Genomic DNA, 17294 nt, shown 5'->3' with positions numbered 1-17294 from the left:
ATTGTGACCTGTACGTACACATAGATGTCCACTAGGTCAACACATTTTCATGAAAAAAGTTCCACTAAATTGTTCCCAGGAGTCCAGGACAGCACAGTTTACCTTCTTTACATACATTTTTGTGGCCGGGCCGGGGCAGATCACACCACCATCAAAATCCTGCAAAAGAGCATGGCAAATTTGCAGTTTAGTAACAAGCAGACGATCCACACAGACAAGCAACGGGGCGCTGGACCTCGCTTTCAGTTGAAGCCTCAAACTTTTGTAAAAGAGAATGCACCGTACTAGTACGTGGAGATGGGAAACTTCTTCGGTACCAGTAGTATCAAAGAAGTAATGCCTGGATAGAAGAAGTGACGAACCCTAGTGAGGGCAGCAGAGGGAGATGAGGAGAGGACTCACACCGTGCCGGGCTAGATTGGTTCGGAGGCAGAGGTGGGGGGCGCCGCCTGGGAGCAACGGTGGTAGATGCAGAAGACTCGGAGAGGCAAATGCGGCGGCGGACTGGGGCGCGAGGGAGACGGGAACTGCCGCCCGACCTATAGGCTATATCTATATAGGTCGCATTTTCCGGGAGTGTCTATTTATCGCTTTATGCGATTAATTTCGTTTTCATCGCAGAACCAGGCGGGCGCGCGGGAGGCGCGTGCGGAAAACGCTAATTAGTCTTCTTTCTTTATTATTTTCTTTTCTTTATTTCTTTGGTTTCTTTGTTTCTTTCTTCTCCCATTAACTGCACGCATTCCTATCACCCAGTTATGAGTATCACAAGCAAGCAAACTGATGATGTAATTGCCTTTTTTTTCTTCAACCATTAACTAGTCCCGTCTAGTTAACACATGGCCCATTAATTAGTCCATTAGCTAGTCCATGAATTAAGTTCTTCTACTAAAGAATCAACTTCAGATCTTTCGTTGAGTAGACATTTCAAAATGTTAGTAAACATTTAAGAATGTTTCGAGTTTCTTAGTCATTTCAGGTTTGTTTGGAAAACATTTCAGAGTGTTCCGTAAAAATGTTTAGCAAAAGTTCTCACCAAATGTTTACCAAACACTTTAGAATGTTTCAAGGATTACATATTTGTTTGAAAACAAATCAATGTATTCTGAAAAATTTTCATTTGTCCTAAAAAGTTTTTGAAAACACTTTAGAATGTTCTAGGATATTAAAAAAATTGAAAAATGTTTGAGAACAAGTTCAATTGGTCCGAAAAATTGTTCGTCAAAAAGTTCCCAAAATATGTTAGTAAACATTTCAGAATGTTCTAAATTTTTGAATCATTTCAGAATGTTTCAAAATTTCGAATCGTTTCAGGTTTGTTTGAAAAACATTTCAGAGTATTCCATAAAAAATGTTTAGCAAAAAGTTCCCACCAAATATTTACCAAACACTTTACAATGTTTCAAAAAGTTCCCACCAAATATTTACCAAAAATTTCTAATTGGAACCCGGATAAATAAATCGGAATCCCAAACGAAACACGGACAATTAATATTTCGCACAATCACGACACACCCTGTACATGAAGTGAATGAATACAATATTTATAGTATTACGTAGGTCTATTATATTACACATAGCAACACACGGGTACTATGCTAGTACAAGAATAGTTTCAAGTAAATATTGTTAAACACTTTGGAAAATTTCAGAATGTTTGAAAACATTTCAGATTGTTCCAAAAACATTTCAGATATGTTTGGAAATATTTTAGATTTGCACAGGAATATTAGAACATTTCGAAAAGTTATGATTAAATGTTGTTAAACACTTCAAAATGTTCCAAAAATTTGAACCCGATATGTTTAGAAACAATTCAAAGTGTTTTAAAAAATTTGTTTACAAGAAAAGTTACAAATAACTATTGTTAAACACTTTGTAAAGTTCTTAATGTTTGAAACATTTCAGATTGTTCCGAACAAAGTATTTCAGATTGTTATGAGAAAATGTTCACATGAAAAAATTCCCAAATAAATGTTGGTAACCACTTCATAATGTTCTGAATGATTAAAAACAATTCAAGTTTGTTCGAAAACATTATTACAGTGTTTTGAAATATTTATAACAGTGTGCTGAAATAATGTTTACATCAAAAGTTCCCAATAAATATTTTTAAACACTTCATAATGTTCTGAAGGGTTAAAAAATATTTCAGATTTGTTTTGGAAACATTTCGAAAATTTCAGTTCTGAATGATTAAAAACAATTCAGGTTTGTTCGAAAATATTTTAGAGTGTTCCAAAATATTTAGATTAGTTTGGGAACATCTTAGATTAAGCATGTACGTTGCTACGGACAAAATTGGTACAAGTATCATATACGTTTTGGTGCCTGTGCGTTAATTTGTAGGGACCTATATAATCGAGTGTGGATGAAAAAGGTTGGTCTGCCTTGCATACAGGATGAATTAAGGCCCACTTGTCAATAATACGAGATGGACCAAACCAAATGGAACAAGAACCAAACTAAAAATTATGTGGAAACCTTACTCGCTTTAGAAATAGATATAGATTATAAGAAAAAAAGTTGAACTAATCTTCAAACATTTCTTGTGAAAAAAATATTCATGAACATTTTAAAAAAGTTTGGGAACATATTTGAATGTTCCATTTGAACTATTTGAAATGTTTCTAAACATTCAATAAACATTTGAACTATTTTAAAAAATATTTTAAAGGTTCTGAAAATGTTTGTTCCAGAACATCCAATAAAATATTTGAAAACATTTCAGAATGTTTGTTGGAACTTTGTAGAATGTTCCAGAATTCAAAAAGATCTCAAGGTATTTTGTGAAACATTTCAAAATGTTGAATTAGAACAAGTCACAATGTTTATTGATAAATTGTGAAAAATCATTTCAGAATGTTATGGATAAAAATGTTCCATTGGAACTTTTAAACTTGTTCCATTGGAGAAAAATGTTTAAACTTTTAAACACTTTTGGGATGTTATTAAACACTAACGTGGGCCGCGCTTTCTTAATGAGCCTCCGAAATCACGAAGTCAAGCCAGCGTAGCAGTGAGGAGGAAGAAAGAAAGAACCAGATACCAGCCAATGAAAAAAAGAGATCGCGTTTATATCCGCGGGCCGTACACATGCAAGCAAGAGTGGACCTGCGTCCTGTGGGATGTCCGCATGACCCGCGCGCGTCTACTCTTCTGCGACAGGTCGTATTCTGCCAGCACGCACAACAAATAGATTTACCCCATTTTTCCCGTGGAAAACGGGTGGGCGAGGCTTGAGCCTGAGAGAGGTTTCCAAACATGCCTAGTATCTCGGTGTCATTCCAAGTTGGAGTGGAAGGGTTGCCGCCGCCGCTTCGCACCTTTCCTCATCAGGCTGCTCCCTTGCATTGCACACCTTGATCTGATCTGAATCTGATGATGGCTTTAGGGTGTCTCACGGTGATGAAAATGAATGATTTTTTTTTCATCCTCTTATTTATAGCACGGTGCGACTTGCGATGAGACGCAAATAATCGAAATTTTGCTCACAGATCGCGGACCTCTAAGGATCAATTGTTGGCCAATTTGTTATGGAGGGCGATTAGCTGCTGGGATCATACCCAACATCGTGCTCTATCAATTTGGATGCAATGCCAACTTTTTTTGAAAAGATCACGATGAGGAACATTTGGTCACTAAGTTTTTGCCTTGTCTCGGTGATGCAGCGCACTGCCTGCTCGACTAACCCTGGAGGATTATCCCTTTCCCTTAGTACACAGTAACCACAGGCTTAAACATTAGAGGCTTAAACATTAGCCAGGCTTAGTCCCAGTAGTGCATCAAGCTACTGACGACGCATTGGTCCGGTACTTTCTGTTACTACTAAGGGTGAACATTAGTATGATACGAACATTAGCCTTAACCGTTCGATCAAGTGGGAGAATGTTGGAAATAAATATTTCAGTTAAGATATTGTGATCTTCACTATTAAGGAAGTGTTTAAATCATCTAAACGCGATTAAGGAAACCTAATGATAAAACCCTAATGGGCTGTGATCAGCAGGCCCATTAGGCCCGTTTTCAGAGGCTGGCCCCCAGCCCCACAGTGCCTATAAATATAAGGTCGTGGTTAGCACCTAAAACACCCCATTCACGTCATTCTAAAACTCTAGCCACCGCTAGTCTGATCGCTAAAGGCATTGGAGGGGTTTGGAAGGCCAAGCACTCCCGTTGGCGCCCGGAGGACGCCGATTCGCTGCTGCGTCTTCTACACCGACAAGAACGCCTACTTCCTCTACGGATCAGGCGTAAATGGCTGCTGCAACTGCTAACGCTGGTATAATGTTTACCATGTATTCCGCATTAGATTGATTTTTCATGAACTAGGTTATGTTAAGATCTTGGGTTATTAGCCTCTAATGTTTAAGCCTAGCTAATTTCTAACAATCGGTATCATGAGCCATCTTAACCTAGTCATGCACGGTCAATTTTGAGCCATGTTTATGACTCTGATTTTCGTCGGTTTAAGATGCAATTAGATCCTGCATAATGGCTTTTATGTGTTAATCAAGCATGATTAGATCTAAATCATGGTTAATTAAGTTTCTGATCACGAAATTAGATCTAATCTAATTCGGTTTAGGTCAAGTTTAAGATTAATTTTGATCTGTTAATGCTAAGTGTCTCGGATTAGATGCAAATCATTAATGTTTATGCTAATTTATGATTAAACCAAGGCAAATTGATGATTAGCTATGCAATTAAGGTTAGGGTTTGCTGCTACTTAATCTGTTCTCCAAATTAGATCCATGTTCATGTTAACTTCCGCGAATTTAAAGCCCAAATCTATGAGATTAGATGCATCAGTCAGCATTTAGAAGAAGAGGAATAGTCAAATTTCAGATCGCATCAAGAAATCCCAAATTCCTCATGAACCCTAACCCTAAGATTGAATCTTACCTTGACTGCGGCCATGAGTTGGTTTGCAAGCCACGAGCAAGCACCACTGCAGAACCCACCGACGGAGCCGCGCGCGATTCGGTCGCACGCGGCGCCGGCGGAAGGACCTGCAGAGGCGCATCAGCGCGCCATCAGCGGCGCGCACGCGACGCATCAAGCGGCGGCCGGCGCTCTCGGGCGGGGCCCGCTCCGCACCGCACATAAGGCGGCGGCCTGCGAGCCGCACGGGGCCATCAGAGGCGGCGCGTGGAGCCGATGCGGCGGCCGGCTTGAGCCGCAGTACCGCGCGCATCAGAGGGCCCGCTCGCGCGCGCCACAGGCGCATGAGGCGGCGGCCGCACGGGGTCGTTGGGACGGGTCAGCCACACCAGCGCTGGGCGCGCGGCGCCCCTGGCACGCGCTCCGGCGCATGAGAGCCAGGCCGCGGCCGGCCCGAGCGCGAGGGGGCAGAGCTGCAGCATGTGGCAGCAGGCGCCACTAGCGCGTGAATTGCGGCGGCTCGGTCTGAGGGATGAAGAAGGAAAGGGAGTGGAAGTGATTTAGGGTTCAGACATGTCTCCACTCTTTTATTTGAAATCACATCAGTTTGTGGCCCTTGGATCATGACGAACGGTCCAGATTGCTCCGCATTAGGGTTTCGCGGGATGGGCCAAATGGGCCGGCTGCGTAGTTTGGGCCGCGCGCATGGGGATGTTTTTGGGCCTGTTTCATGAGTTTTAGCCCAGTTTAATGTTTAAAGCCTTTTCTATTACTGTTTCTTATGATTTAAGTTTAATTTTAATTGCTATTATGTTTAAAGGCTTTAATTATTTTTTGTTGCACTTATTAATTACCAGCATTATGTTAATTAATTTCCATGAGTTATGTAAATGCTTTTAATTATATTTTAATTGCATTTATTCACTGAAAATTATGTTCATCCACCATAAGCAATTAAGATGCACTCTATTTAAATGGAACCATCGGGAAGTTTATTTAGAGCACTTGTAATTAATTCTGACCATCGTTGATTTAATTACGAGTTTTAATGATAAATTTCGTTTGTTTTCCCCATCGGTGATGCAAATTGAAATTTATGTATGATTTTAATCAGACCATCGTAGGGTTAATTTCATACTTCTTATGCGCATCTTAATTGTGAGTTTAATTAAGTTATTGTTCTCATGATTTTCAGTGAACACTGTGGCGGGCTACCTGAAATCCATTGAGCCCCTGAATGGCACCAACTACCCCAGCTGGTATAAAGATGTTCAGGTGGCCATTGCTGTGTGCGAGTATGATCTCGCCTTACGTCAAGACAAACCAGCAGAGCCCGCTGATCCCAATGGTGATCGTACTGCCATTGAGAAGTGGGAGAGATCAGACAGGATGGCCAACATGACCATTAAAAACACGATCACTCCGGCCATCTGTCTTGCTATTCCTGATAAGGACCAGGATGGTAATGATCTGAGCGCCAAGGCATACCTTACCAAGGTGAAGGAGAACTTTAAGAGTTCTTCCAAGACTTATGCTAGCATCCTGATCATGAAGATGCTGACTTCACAGTATGGTGGGCAAAGTGGAATCAGGGAGCACATTATGAGCATGTGTAACATGGCAAATAAGCTGAAGACACTGGATATGGCTATCTCTGATGGTTTTCTTGTGCACTTCATTATGACTTCTCTGCCAGTACAGTATAGTCCCTTCAAAATAAGCTACAACACTCAGAAGGCGACTTGGAGCATGGCTGAGCTCATTAGCTACTGTGTTGAGGAAGAAGAAAAGCAGAAAGCTGAGAGGATGAAAGATGTTGTCAACATGGTCAGCGAGCGCTTTGGGCGTGTTAGCATGAGCAACACTCCTAAGCATCAGGCTGAGTCTGGCAGCAGCAGGCAGCATAAGAGAAAGTTTAAGGGCCATAAGAGCAAGGCCGTGTCACATAAGAAGACCTCTAATGAGAGGCTGTGCAAGTCCTGCAAGTCACCTAAACATGAGCAGAAGGATTGCCATGGATTTAAGGAGTGGCTTAAGAACAAAGGTACAATTACTGATTATGTATCTTTTATTGATGAATCATTCTTAGTGAATTTTTCTCCTAATACTTGGTGGATTGACTCAGGTGCCACTGTGCACATTTCCAATTCACTGCAGGTATTCAGTTCGATCCGAACTATAAGAGAGGGGGAGCAAAGTCTAAGAGTGGCTGATGGCAATGAAGTGAAGGTTGAAGGCATTGGGAGCTTCAATTTGGAGTTACCAGGCGGCTTCAACCTTAGTTTGCATGATGTTCTTTATGTTCCTAGTTTGAAGAGAAACCTTATTTTTGTTTCGCGTTTAGATAAGTCGGGACATATTTGTGAGTTTGGCAACTCAGTGTGCAACATTAAATTTCATAATTTAAGTGTGGGCCTTGGTCATTTGCAAGGCGATCTTTATTTGCTTTCTCTTGATAAAGTTTATTCTGCAATGAATGTGGATGATGTATCGCATAAGTGTAAGCGTGATGATGAGACTTCTTCGAAATTGTGGCATTGTCGTTTGGGCCACATTTCGAGGGGGAGAATTGAGCGTCTCATAAGAGAAGAGATACTCCATTCATTAGATCTCTCAGACTTAGATCAACAACGCGTTGATTGTATTAAGGGGAAATTCGCTAAGACAATTAAGAAAGGAGCTACTCGGAGTTCGGGCCTATTAGAAATAATTCATACTGATATTTGTGGCCCGTTCCCAGTAAAGTCTGTTGATAGTTTTGACTCGTTCATTACTTTCACAGATGACTTCTCTCGTTATGGTTATATTTACCCCATTCGTGATCGATCCGAGTCATTAGATAAATTCAAAATATTCAAGGCTGAAGTGGAAAATCAGCATAATGTCACTATTAAATTAGTGAGATCGGATCGAGGTGGTGAATATTATGGGAGGCATGCTCCATTCGGCCAAGTACCTGGACCATCCGCTAAGTATCTTGAAGAGAATGGTATAAAGGCCCAGTACAGTATGCCGGGCGAACCACAGCAAAACAGAGTTGCTGAGCGTCGTAATCGTACACTGATGGACATGGTACGTAGCATGCTTAGTTATTCTACTTTGTCTGTGGAGCTGTGGATGGAAGCATTAAAAACAGCTGCACACATACTTAATCGTGTTCCTTCCAAATTCGTGCCAAAAACACCTTATGAGTTGTGATTTGGGAAGAAACCATCGCTTAATTATTTGCGTGTGTGGGGCTGTCCAGCCAAAGCTAAGTTATTTAATCCACAGCAAAAAAAATTAGATGATAAAACGGTGAGCTGTTATTTCATCGGATACCCTAATAAGTCTAAGGGATACTGATTCTACTGTCCTGATCGTTTCACTAAGTTCGTTGAAACCAGGTAGGCTGTATTCCTAGAGGATGCAGGAATCAGTGGGAGCTTTCCGAGGAGGGAAATAAATCTTGAAGAAATACGGGCTGAGCTTCCCATCCCGGTGATTCAAGAAACAGTAACACCTCAGTTAGTGCCGCTGTTCGTTCCTTCCGTTCAGAGTACACCTTCTGTTCAAAGTACTAGCGCTGCTCTGCCTGTTGAAGTAGCTCCTGAGCCTGCAAGCGAACAACAAGCTGAGCAAATGGCGCCTAATGCTGAAGTTGAGAACCCTGTCGAGGTGCCTCAGACTGCACCTCAACCAGCACCTCAGCCAGTTGAACCATTAAGAAGATCACAGCGGGCTAGGAAACAGACAGTTTTCCTGATTGTGAGACATACTTAAGTAAAGACATGTATGATATTGGGAAAGCTGATGATCCTAACTCTTTTAGAGAGGCAGTATCATGTGAGAACTCTGCCAAATGGGTTGAGGCCATGGAAGAAGAGCTTAAGTCCATGAGTTCCAATGATGTTTGGGATCTGGTAGATATTCCTAATGGAGTCAAACCAGTAGGCTGTAAATGGGTCTACAAGACTAAACGTGATTCTAAAGGGAATGTCGAACGATTCAAAGCAAGGTTTGTAGCCAAAGATTTTACACAAAAGGAAGGGGTTGATTATAATGAAACCTTCTCCCCTGTGTCTAAGAAAGATTCATTCAGAATTGTTATGACGCTAGTGGCTCATTATGACTTAGAGCTACATCAGATGGATGTCAAAACTGCGTTCCTTAATGGTGACTTGGATGAGACCATCTTCATGGCACAACCGGAAGATTTTGTTGTGAAGGGCAAGGAACATTTGGGATGCAGACTTAAGAAATCCATTTACGGGCTTAAGCAAGCGTCAAGACAGTGGAACCTTAAATTCGATCAAGTGATTAAGAAATTCGGATTTAAGGAGAATGATGTGGATAATTGTATCTACACTAAGATAAAGGGTGGTAAATTTATAATTCTAGTGCTTTATGTGGATGATATCCTATTAGCGAGTAGCGATAAGCGTATGCTGCATGAGACCAAGGGATTTCTTTCATCCAATTTTGATATGAAAGATCTCGGTGAAGCCTCTTATGTTCTGGGCATTGAGATACACCGAGATAGGACCAAAAGAGTACTAGGATTGTCTCAAAAGGCATATATTGAGAAAATGCTTAAGAGATTTAATATGGATAAGAGTAAGGCCACACCTGTTCCATTAGCGAAGGGCGATAAGTTTAGTGAAGCCCAATGTCCTAAGAACTAATTGGAATCAGATGAGATGAAAGACATACCTTATGCTTCAGCTATCGGAAGCCTGATGTATGCACAAGTCTGTACGCGTCCTGACTTGGCATTTGCTACCGGAATGTTTGGAAGATATCAGAAAAATCCCGGAAAGGTCCACTGGGTTGGTGTCAAGAAGGCATTACGTTACTGCCAAGGCACTAAAGACTTTATGCTCACATACAGAAGACCAGATAACCTTGAAGTTGTGGGTTATACTGATGCTGACTTTGCTGGATGTGTGGATAGTAGGAAATCTACATCAGGATATATCTACACGTTAGCTGGTGGAGCTATATCATGGAAAAGCTCTAAGCAAAGTTTAGTTGCAGCGTTGACGATGCAAGCTGAGTTTGTGGCATGCTATGAAGCAACTGGACAGGCTGTTTGGCTTAAGAATTTTATTCCGGGCCTCAAGGTAATTGACAGCATTACGGAACCTATAACGTTATACTGCGATAATCAGTCTGCAGTATTCTTTTCGAGTAACAACAAGTCAAGTGGTGCTTCCAAACACATTGACCTTAAATATCGTGTTGTGAAAGAAAGATGCCAGGATCGAACCATTAAGATTGAGCACATAAGAACTAATTCTATGTTAGCGGATCTGCTCACTAAAGACTTACTACCGAACGTGTTTAAGCAACACGTTACTAATATGGGTTTGGTGGATAGTCTTTAGGTCCTGGTTTAGGGCCATTATGATTCCCAACTAACGAATAAGCGTTCTACCGAGGTGTTTCAGTGAGACTGTGGGTAATGGGGTCCTAGTAGTGCATCAAGCTACTGACGACACATTGGTCCGGTACTTTCTGTTACTACTAAGGGTGAACATTAGTATGATACGAACATTAGCCTTAACCGTTCGATCAAGTGGGAGAATGTTGGAAATAAATATTTCAGTTAAGATATTGTGATCTTCACTATTAAGGAAGCATTTAAACCATCTAAACGCGATTAAGGAAACCTAATGATAAAACCCTAATGGGCTGTGATCAGCAGGCTCATTAGGCCCATTTCCAGAGGCTGGCCCCCAGCCCCACAGTGCCTATAAATATAAGGTCGTGGTTAGCACCTTAAACACTCATTCATCTCATTCTAAAACACTAGCCACCGCTAGTCTGATCCCTAAAGGCACTGGAGGGGTTTGGAAGGCCAAGCACTCATGTTGGCGCCCGGAGGACGCCGATTCGCTGCTGCGTCTTCTACACCGACAAGAACGCCTACTTCCTCTACGGATCAGGCGTAAATGGCTGCTGCAACTGCTAACGCTGGTATAATGTTTACCATGTATTCCGCATTAGATTGATTTGTCATGAACTAGGTTATGTTAAGATCTTGGGTTATTAGCCTCTAATGTTTAAGCCTGGCTAATTTCTAACACACAGTAACCACAGGTGTCATTCATCAATACTCAGCCGTCCTAGCTAGGATATTCCGGGGCTACAACTAGAACTACTTGGTTCAACGCAGCGCAGATGGTCGCACTCGCACAGGAAGCAGCTAGCCTGTGCGGCCGAACGGGTCGTAGAACCCCGGTGGCGGTGTCGAGGAGGACGACTTCCCGCGGGCGTCCCTGGCAGGTGGCAGCTGCCTGGGCGTCGGCGCCACTAGTCCCCGCGCTAGAGCGATACGGCGGCGTCCATCTCCCAGGCGCCCGAGGCAGGTCGCAGTAGCCCTTGTTGATCTCCTCGTCCATCATGGCCAGCATCTTTGCCATGGTGAGGTTGGGCTCCTGCATATACGTGGGTCATATCAAAGATGCATGCCCAGCGTCACGAAACGAGCATCGCTCTCTCCATGAGATGGGTAAGGAATAAGGGCGACGAGGAAGCAACGAATATGTCACCTGTTTAATCCTGCTCAGAAACTGTTTCATCCTTTCCACCAGCCTGTCCATCTCGTCAACCAAGTCGTCCATGGCCTCCAGATCGGACTCGGACGGGGAGACGACGACGACGTCCCGGTCGTACGCCGCCTTCTTGGAGGCGTCCGACAGCACTGCCACGAATCAAACTCTCTCCATCAGCGATGCAAATCCATCGAATTCTGTTCACGCACACACACGTATATAGGAAATCAAAAGGCACCCTCTACCTTCGTACCCCATCTGCAGCTGCTGGAATTGCGCCTTGGCTTCCTCCTTCGCCCGACGACGGTCGCCTTCGTCCCCCCGGCAGCTCCAGCTTGTCCGGACGCCACTTCTGCAAGCAAGCAGTTCCAGATGTAAGTAAGCACACTGGCCGGCGTAAAGGCGTGCTCCGCCGTGTGTTCGTAAGCCGAACACAAGAAGGCCGGCAGCGTGGGGTTTGGGGTACGCAGTTACGACTCACCAGGGCCTGCCGGCTGTAGGCGGTGCGGATGTCTGCAACGGCGGCGCGCGGGGGATCGGCCCCGCTCTGGAAAGGCGGAAACGGCCGGCGTGCCGGCGCCTGCCTGTGGCCGGCCGCGACACCCGCACGCCGCGGCGAGATGCGCACCGCGTGCCGAGCGCGGCCAGCGCTGCCGGCCGTGACGCTTGCACGCCGCGAACCGCGGTGAGTGGAGCCACTCCTGTGCATGCCAAGTCAAGTCGATGCGCGCATCGACCATCGGTGGACGCAGGCAGGCTAAATGACATCCATATCCAATAGTACCCAGAATCACGAATCGAGGACCGTCGTCCCCTCTCCTATTGTCATCTCGTAACGAGACTTTTTTTCTCTTTTTATTTGGAGAAAAAGTCATATATTCTATCGATATACTTCTCCAATAACTTGTACCATTCTCTCTCTTACCCTTCTTTGCGCTAGATCTAAAGAGATCTTTCATCGTCTCTTCTTCTTCATCGCCGATGACACGAGGTTTGAAAACTACATCAAGGTCATCGATATAAAACTAGGATTAAAGTTCGAGATTCATGATTCTGGGTACTTTTGGATGTAGAGATCAGGCCGAGTGAGGAAGTTTGGCGCGCAACAAGACTGAATACCTCCGGCTAAGGTGATGGATCGGCGGTTGATTGAGACAATCAGGATAGGGGCCAGGTTAAGATAGAGATAGCAGATATGATGGCTAAAGCTATTATAAATGGAAGCGACCTATGCAACAGGACTAGAGAAGGAAGAAGACTGATGAAAGAAGAAGGCCACTAGAAGAATATATAGTGGCGGAACGGCTCTAATGTGGGGCCGGATGGGATAGGTGCTGCGAACAATTGGCATCTAGAGCAGTCCACTGCACGCATGGAAAAGAAAAATCTGCGGGCGACTAGCGTGCCACCTCTTCTCTCTTAAAATGGACAGTTGTGCGCCGTACCGCGTGCCACATATGGGGTCGGTGCTGTGAACAACTGGCATCCAGAGCAATCCACTACACGCAAGGCAAGAAAAAGTTTGAGAGCAACTAGCGTGCCACCTCTTCTCTCTTAAACTGGACAGTTGTGCGCCGCATTGCGTGTCACATAAGGGGTCGGTGCTGTAAACAACTGGCATCCAGAGCAGTGCAATGCATGCAAGGCAAGGAAAAGTCTAAGAGCAACTAGCGTGCCGCCTCTTCTCTCTTAGAATGGATGGTTGAGCGCCGCACCGCATGGCATTATGGGGTCAGTGTTGTGAACAACTGGCAACCAGAGCAGTCCACTACACAAGGCAAAGAAAAGTCTGTCACCAACTAGCGTGCCGCTTCTTCTCTCTTAGAATGGACAGTGTGCGCCGCACCGCGCGCCATATGTTGTGGCCATTACCCCGCTAGTGCATCGCATTACGCGCAATGTGCCGCAGTTGTTAACATACTAGCACGTCTCTTTGCGTGACCCATCTCGCACTAGTAAGAAAAGTCCGTGAGCAACTAGCGTGCCGCCTCTTCTCTCTTAAAATAGGCAGTTGTGCGCCGCACTGCGTGCCACATGTGGGGTCAGTGCTGTGAAAAACTGGCATCCAGAACAGTCCATTGCATGCAAGGCAAAGAAAAGTCTGTGAGCAACTAGCGTGCCGCCTCTTCTCTCTTAGAATAAACGGTTGTGCGCCGCACCGCGTGCCATATGTTGTAGCAGTTACCATGCTAGTGCTTCGCATTGCGTGCAATGTGTCGCAATTGTCGACATACTAGTGTGTCTCTTTGTGTGACCCGTCTCGCACTAGTGCGCTCGTGCACGGCATCCCGCTACACACAAGGGAAAGACAAATCCGTGAGCAACTAGCGTGCCCCCACTTCTCTCTTAGAATGGAAGGTGTGCGCCGCACTGCGTGCCATATGTTGCGGCCATTACCCCGCTAGTGCACCTCATTACGCACAATGTGCTGCGACTGTTGACATAATAGTGCATCTCTTTGTGTGACCCATCTCACACTTGTGCACTCGCGCACAACATCGGTTGCACACAAGGCAAAGAAAAGTCTATGAACAACTAGCGTGTCGCCTCTTCTCTCTTAGAATAGACGGATGCGTGCCACACCGCGTGCCATATATTGGGGCCGTTACCCTGCGCCGCATTTCGCGCAATGTGCTATAGTTGTCGACATACTAATATGTCTCTTTGCGTGACCCATCTCTCAATAGTGCGCTCTCGCACGACATTTACTGCACACAATGCAAAGAAAAATATATGAGCAACTAGAGTGCTGCCTCTTCTCTTTTAGAATGGATGGTTGTCCGCCGCACCGCGTGACACATGTTGCGGCCATCGCCAAGCTTGTGCATTGTATCACGTCACCCATCTCACACTAGCACGCTCGCACACGACATCTGTTGCAAACAAGGCAAAGAAAAGTCCGTAAGCAACTAGCATGACGCCTCTTCTCTCTTATCATGGACGGTTGTGTGCACACCGTGTGCCACATGTTGCGGCCATCACCATGCTAGTACGCTGCATGGCGACACCATGTGTCACTGTTGTGGACACTCTAGTCTAGTGCATCTCTTTGCGCAACACAACTTAAAGTTTGCCCCAGTGCGCTCGGCAGCGCTCGCCCATCGACAAGTTCCACTCTTCAATACCCAGCAGCAAGTTGCTTGACTTATTCTCATGGATCCACAAAATGTTTGAAATATTATATACTTTTTTAATCTAATATGACAATTACGCTGGGATCTTATAAAGCCACTTTCACATATTCAGTAGCTACATCCTTCGTCCTTAATAACGGCCTTGTTTAGATCTTTACCCATAAATCCCGTAAATGCAAAAAAAAACGTCACATCGAATGTTTTGACACATGCATGGAGTACTAAATGAAGTCTATTTACAAAAAATTTTACATGGATGGGCTGTAAATCGCTAGATGAATCTAATGAGCCTACTTAATCCATGATTTGCAACAGTGATGCTACTGTAAATAGACTTCATTTAGTACTTCAAATTAGCAAGATTCCGTCGCAAATTTTTTTTTGCGTTCTATCTAAACACGGCCAACATCTATTTATCTTTTATTTTTTGTTGGGCCCCATCAAATTGCAATACTATTTTTTTTATTTTGGTAGATTGTCGTCTATCATCTATTGAGTGAATGTGAACTAGATTGTAAAATTGCCTTATGGGTAAAATATTTCTACAAAGTCATAGTGCTTTTTTCATGCATTCTCGTTTAAGAATGTTGCCACTTGAGTTGGAAACAGGTCAAAAAATAATGTTGTCTACATTTGGGATTTTAAGTGAGTGTAAGAGATTTTCTTATTATACTCCACACCTGATAATAAGAAAATCATTCTATATGGGGATGGTGGGGAGAGTTATTGCATTTCAAGGATGAGTTGGAAAAATTTCCGTTTGCTATAGTGATTGCCAAAACACCGTCCTCTGGCATGTGATATATTTGTAATATGTTTTTCTCACCAATTTCAAAATTTCCGTTTTCCTCTGGACAAAATTTGAACCTTTCAAAAAGATGCTATGGTCACAATTTCTATCTTACATATGTCATTTATTTTTGATATATTTGTAATATGTTTTTCTCACCGATATTGAACTGAATAATTTCACATGGACATTAGAAAAAAAAACAAGTTCCTTTGGTGTGAGCAAAATAAACTTGCATTCCAAATAAGGGTCGGAGAGGATGCAAAACTTGTAGGTACTATTTTTTAACAAGAAACTTTCTAGTACCATTGTGCTTTCTTCTTCCTTCCATTGGTCGCAAAAAATAATTTCTTGTCTTTAAACTAGGTAGTTCATAAAAAGGCATCCTGATGACAAAATTGTTGCGTTTTTTGGTGATACTGCCAGCTCGAGCAACCTAGCAGGTCCATGTTAGTAAAAAGCTCTCATGTTTTATCTTACAATAAATAGCTAGGTAACCCACCCTAGGATATATAGGAGGATGCGATTATTTGGGCGGTTCATCGATCTTAAGCTCAGCACCGTCAGTGATTGGTGAATGACACAAGAATAAGTTAGTGTTTATTATTTGCGGCTAAACGAGCTATAGCGTCGTTCCAGACAGCTTTTTGGGGGCCGGGGCTACCAGTTCCTGCATTGTAGCGAGACAACCACGACAAGGGGGAGCATGCCTTGATCTCCCTAATAATAGAGTCCATCTCCTCCATAGCGGGCTTGGTATCCTGCATGTCGGTCGATTGAGGTGCACAACACGTCACAAAAACACATGGGAGTCTTTATTTAGTTTTGATGACTTATACTATCTTGTGGAGACGGCAAGAAAGAAAAAGATGGATATCATGATGTCACCTGTTTCACCATGTTCACGTATTGCTGCATCATGGCCATCCTCCACGCCATCTGCCTACAAATGTTGGCCCTCGACTGGAAAGAATCCACTGAACCAGGGTGAGATAGGAACACATCCACGTCGTACCTGGCCCTCATGGAGGTGTTCAATGGGACTTGAACTAGCTCCATGCATCTTGCAGTGGCCAGCCGTCGCTGGTAGTACTATCCTTCGGTATTCGATCTCCACTAGCTAGCTTTTATGTTTCTGTTAGTACAATGCAGTGTGTTCCCTTCTGCTTTCTCTGGGTGTTGCTTTTCAGGAATCAGAGCCTCTATTACTATGTTGTCCTTGACTCCTTGTATTAATTGTATCCTTTGAACTGGCCATGGAATTACTTGAACAAGTGTGGTTCTGTTCTATAACGAGGTATACACGATCGACACGAGCGCGTCGCCCGCAGATCGTAGCAGCAGCAGCCTCACCTGGCGTTGTGCATCTGGTCATGCGCGATGAAGTCCAGCGCCTGCTCCTTGGACACCACATTCATGTAGCTCGCCCTGTTCTTGTGTGTCACACCGTATGCCTTATCTGCAACTATGACCATCTCCGGTCGGAAAGTGGACGCGATGAACTGGGTCACATCGCTGGATAGCAAAAATTAGCGTCAACGCCACCAGTCTTCTGCCCGCCTGACAATTGTTTCATAGACTGAATCTCTCCCTTGCTGGTAAAGGAGACCTGAATCACGCAGCAGTCCTTATATATGAGCATCAGGAAAAACTAAAGTTGATGACAGGCATCAGAAGAGTATCCAAAAGGAGCATGGCAACATTAATTAATGCTAACAGTTCTACGCCACTTTTAATTATGTGATGGTTACTGAAAATGAATATAATAGTAGATGTGTTCCCAAACGTATGCACCCTATATGCGAATAAGACTTGCCTTGACTTTCACACCGATGTACTTCTCTTTTCTGCCTTCAGGATCAGGGTCACCAGGTCCATCCTCACTATCATGCATCAACTGCATCCCCATCCTAACAGAAAGGAGCGTGTAAACACTATAAAGTCAGCAAA

General features: G+C 43.8%; 2 protein-coding genes across 4 annotated transcripts; one reads left to right on the top strand and one right to left on the bottom strand.

Moving 5' to 3' along the window:
- Positions 1-3612: 3612 nt before the first annotated feature.
- Positions 3613-13414, bottom strand: LOC120704205. 3 transcript variants are annotated; one of them, XM_039988512.1, is made up of 5 exons: positions 11902-13414; positions 11674-11772; positions 11418-11569; positions 10961-11303; positions 3613-3729 (listed from the first exon to the last, which is right to left on the bottom strand). In XM_039988512.1, exons 1-4 carry the CDS (start codon positions 12377-12379, stop codon positions 10992-10994), a joined length of 1041 nt encoding a protein of 346 aa, XP_039844446.1. In that variant the 5' UTR covers positions 12380-13414; the 3' UTR covers positions 3613-3729; positions 10961-10991. The 3 variants fall into 3 exon arrangements, with proteins under 3 accessions (XP_039844446.1, XP_039844445.1, XP_039844447.1); XM_039988511.1 differs by lacking the exon at positions 3613-3729 and having other exon boundaries at positions 10835-11303; positions 11902-13008; XM_039988513.1 differs by lacking the exon at positions 3613-3729 and having other exon boundaries at positions 10835-11303; positions 11666-11772; positions 11902-12935.
- On the top strand, positions 6476-7325 carry LOC120704206. Its single transcript, XM_039988514.1, has 2 exons — positions 6476-6928; positions 7042-7325. Exons 1-2 carry the CDS (start codon positions 6487-6489, stop codon positions 7095-7097), a joined length of 498 nt encoding a protein of 165 aa, XP_039844448.1. The 5' UTR covers positions 6476-6486; the 3' UTR covers positions 7098-7325.
- Positions 13415-17294: the final 3880 nt, after the last annotated feature.

The sequence above is a fragment of the Panicum virgatum genome, chromosome 4K (genome assembly GCF_016808335.1).
Source record: "Panicum virgatum strain AP13 chromosome 4K, P.virgatum_v5, whole genome shotgun sequence".
Classification (NCBI taxonomy): Eukaryota; Viridiplantae; Streptophyta; class Magnoliopsida; order Poales; family Poaceae; genus Panicum; species Panicum virgatum.
This window is presented reverse-complemented; position numbering and strand designations above follow the sequence as displayed.